The following is a 3,303-nucleotide window of genomic DNA, read 5'->3' on the forward strand; positions in this document are numbered from 1 at the left end:
ACGACTTTACTCTTCACATCTCTACCACCGCAAATCATGAAGACATCTCTGGTCCTCCTTGCCCTCTGTCTGCTGGCTTGTTCAGGTGAGATTTCATTTGTTAACTCAAGTAGTAACTACTGTATATGCAGCACATACATTGGGTCAGGGTGCAAAAGGAACTGTGGGTAGGGGGCTAAATCAACTCCAAGTTCACCTTTGGTTTCAGTACAATACAAGTAAAGGACCCATCATGGGAGTGACTGTTGTATAATTTTTTCTTCACAGTTTGGGAGATCCATGGGCAATGCCAAGAGGTTGACCCTGATGACCAGAAAGTAGTGGAAGCACAGCCGGAAAAGCACATGGTAATAGTATGCTATGGTCAAAATGTTATGAACTAAGAGAAGAGTGTAGACATTTCTGCAACTTCCTATTGGAATACTCAACCTCCTACTGTTTAACAGAACTTAACCATAGCCGTAAATATAACTAAAGACATACATTGACTGAAGAAACTACTGTCCAACCTGACAATACATATTCAAATGTACTTCAACCATAACACTGAATACATCACACCATAATTTAAGTAATAATAATAATTTGGGGGGTTGCTTATATTTGTCTTGTTAAATAAATTATGTAATGGAAATGTGTTTTTTTGCATATCCCAAGTACCCCGAGACACCCGCAGGGAGTGGGGTCCACGGCCAGGATCACCATTGTACAGAGTCCCTGAAGCAATTAGGGGTTAAGTGCCTAGCTCAAGGGCACAGCGACAGATGATTATAATTGTTCTAACATGTCCTTTCTTGTCTGTTTGTGCTTTCCAAAGGAGCAACAGCTAAAGGGAACCTGCTGGGTGTGTAAGTGGGCACTGAACAAAGTGAAGGAATCCATCCCCACTTCCTCTAGCCCGGTAGCTACCATAGCATTACAATTCATAAGAGTGTCTCTTCATGAAATTGCACTATTTACTATTTACTGTGATATTTCTCTGAAAATGTCAACTGATGTTGATGATGATTTCGTCAATAGGAGGAGCTAAAGCGGACACTATTGTCCGTTTGCGATAATGTTGGCTTCCTAAAATCTTTGTGTAAAGTCCTGGTGAAAAAACACTTGTGGGTGCTGATTGAGGAGCTTAGCACAAGCGATGACGTGAGGACCATCTGCGTTAACATTAAGGCCTGCAAGTGAGTACAAGAAACCGTTCGACATACCCTTTAGTCACTGTTCAGACAACTAAAGAGTATAGCGATGATCACTTGTGCTGTTACTTGAAACACTATTGAGTAGAATGTATTAATTAATATGAAAATATGGGGGTTATGTCTTCCGATCTTCCACTCATGTGGTCTTTTTGTGCATCTTTAGACCAAAGGAAGTTTTGGACCTGAGCTACTGACCAAGCAGCCAGTATCCAGATTCCAAAGTGAGAAGATGGATGTTCTGTTGTCAAGACAATGCTATGCTGCCAGCCTCTTGCTATTTCTTTTTCAAACTAGTCACAACACAAGCATATACATGGATGATCAAGTTGTTGGAATGATTATGTTCTGAAATAATGTTTTTGGGAACATGATTATAATTAAGCAATAAGGCCAGAGGGAGTGTGGTATATGGCCAATTTACCATGGCTAAGGACTGTTCTTATTCACCACACAACGTTGAGTGCCTGGATACAGCCCTAGCTGTGGTATAATTGCCCTTTACCACAAACCCCCAAGGTAGCTTGTTATATTATAAACGGGTTACCAATGTAATTAGAACAGTAAGTAAGTCGTTTTTGCATCATACCCGTGGTATATTGTCTCATATACCGGCTTTCACCAATCAGCATCCAGCCGTATGATTCGGTTTATAATAGTGTATGTGTCATTCTTAAATTGCAGTACATTTTCTATCACGTACAAATGTAAACCTTTTTGCTCTTTTATTCCAAAATGTTGAGAATGTTGAATGTTTGTTTTTGTAAACTTTTTGGCCAGGCAAAAAAATCCAACCTCAATTTATAGAGATTACAACTCCAACCCTTCTTTGACACCTCTAACATAACTCTATAAATATATCAAATTAAATGTTTTACTGATTAACATATAGTAGTATATATTTTTTGAAATTATAAAGCATTTAATTACAATGTCTAGGAACTCATGTTGGCATTTTAGCTACCTTTTTATTTAGAATCTCAGTTTTCTGTAAAGAATCTTGATTGTTTGGTAGGTGGCTTAAAGTAACTGTCCAGTGTTTCCAGATTTCTATGAAATATGACTTATAATTAATTAAAATATTAGTTAAATAGTTTTCCTTCCAAAATGTTTTTAATTAAGTATGTTAAAAAGCAGCTTCTCTGTGAATGGTGTGGGCGTACCCCAACAACAGAATGGTGTGGGACGTATACGGTCATTACAAATATTAATGCGAGTACAACACTGATTGGCCAGCATCCTCATCAATATTTTTTAAACTGTCTGTTTTGCGATACAAGTTTGAAATGGGGTTTTGAAGTGTTTTTCTCCAAATTTATGGATGAGTCAACAACATTATTTGGGTATGAGTTAATAGAATAGGAACTTTTAAAAGTGAGATTTTCACTGTACTGTTACTTTAAATGACATCCAGCAAGGGCTTTCGTCTGAAAAATTTATAGAAACATGAATTATAGAGATACTCATGCAATCAATCAAATGCCTCTCTGATGAAAAGCTATTTCCACACCTTTCACAAATTACGTTGAACAATAATGCATTTTTTACAGTACTCACTTGCAGAGCTTAAAGTTGAAAAGTTCTTCAGTCAGCAGCATCACACTTATGCACAATCTTTTTTGCACAAATATTTAGGGAAGCCAATTGTAAACCTTAAGGCATTATGAAGGCTCACACATTCTTATAACAAGTGTTAAACCTGCAGGCCTATTTATCACACATTTCAACAGCCTTGGGGCTAACACAGATTGGTTACAAGCCCTGCATCACGGAAGAGCCATGTAAAGCAGAGTCATATCAGATGTCATGCTGTTTGTCGCCTTAATTGTTCTCTATGTTTAGGCATCATGTTCTTAACCTTCCTCAGGACCCACTTACATGCCCAGGAGAATCCAGGAAGCTTTGCTTCAACTTGGTCTCTCAACCTGTAGCGTTTTAAGCCAGCTAATTATATATTTTTCTATTTTTTTATTTTTCTATCAGAAAAAGATTCATATTAGTCAAGCTCAGGCACGTAAATTTTTTTGGCGCATTTTTCCAGCCTGTTAGGTGCATACTCCATACAGAGGTGGAACCTAACAAGTGGAAATTTGGAGCCTAAATTTGGCTG

General features: G+C 37.8%; 1 protein-coding gene across 1 annotated transcript; it reads left to right on the forward strand.

Annotated features, from left to right (window-relative positions):
* LOC123488450 (antimicrobial peptide NK-lysin-like) lies at nucleotides 1–1,503 on the forward strand. Its single transcript, XM_045219369.1, has 5 exons — nucleotides 1–85; nucleotides 268–347; nucleotides 818–901; nucleotides 1,021–1,178; nucleotides 1,360–1,503. The coding sequence occupies exons 1-5, from the start codon at nucleotides 37–39 to the stop codon at nucleotides 1,388–1,390; spliced, it is 402 nt and encodes a 133-aa protein (XP_045075304.1). The 5' UTR covers nucleotides 1–36; the 3' UTR covers nucleotides 1,391–1,503.
* The last annotated feature ends 1,800 nt before the right edge of the window (nucleotides 1,504–3,303 follow it).

The sequence above is a fragment of the Coregonus clupeaformis genome, unplaced genomic scaffold (assembly GCF_020615455.1).
Source record: "Coregonus clupeaformis isolate EN_2021a unplaced genomic scaffold, ASM2061545v1 scaf2319, whole genome shotgun sequence".
NCBI classification, from domain to species: domain Eukaryota; kingdom Metazoa; phylum Chordata; class Actinopteri; order Salmoniformes; family Salmonidae; genus Coregonus; species Coregonus clupeaformis.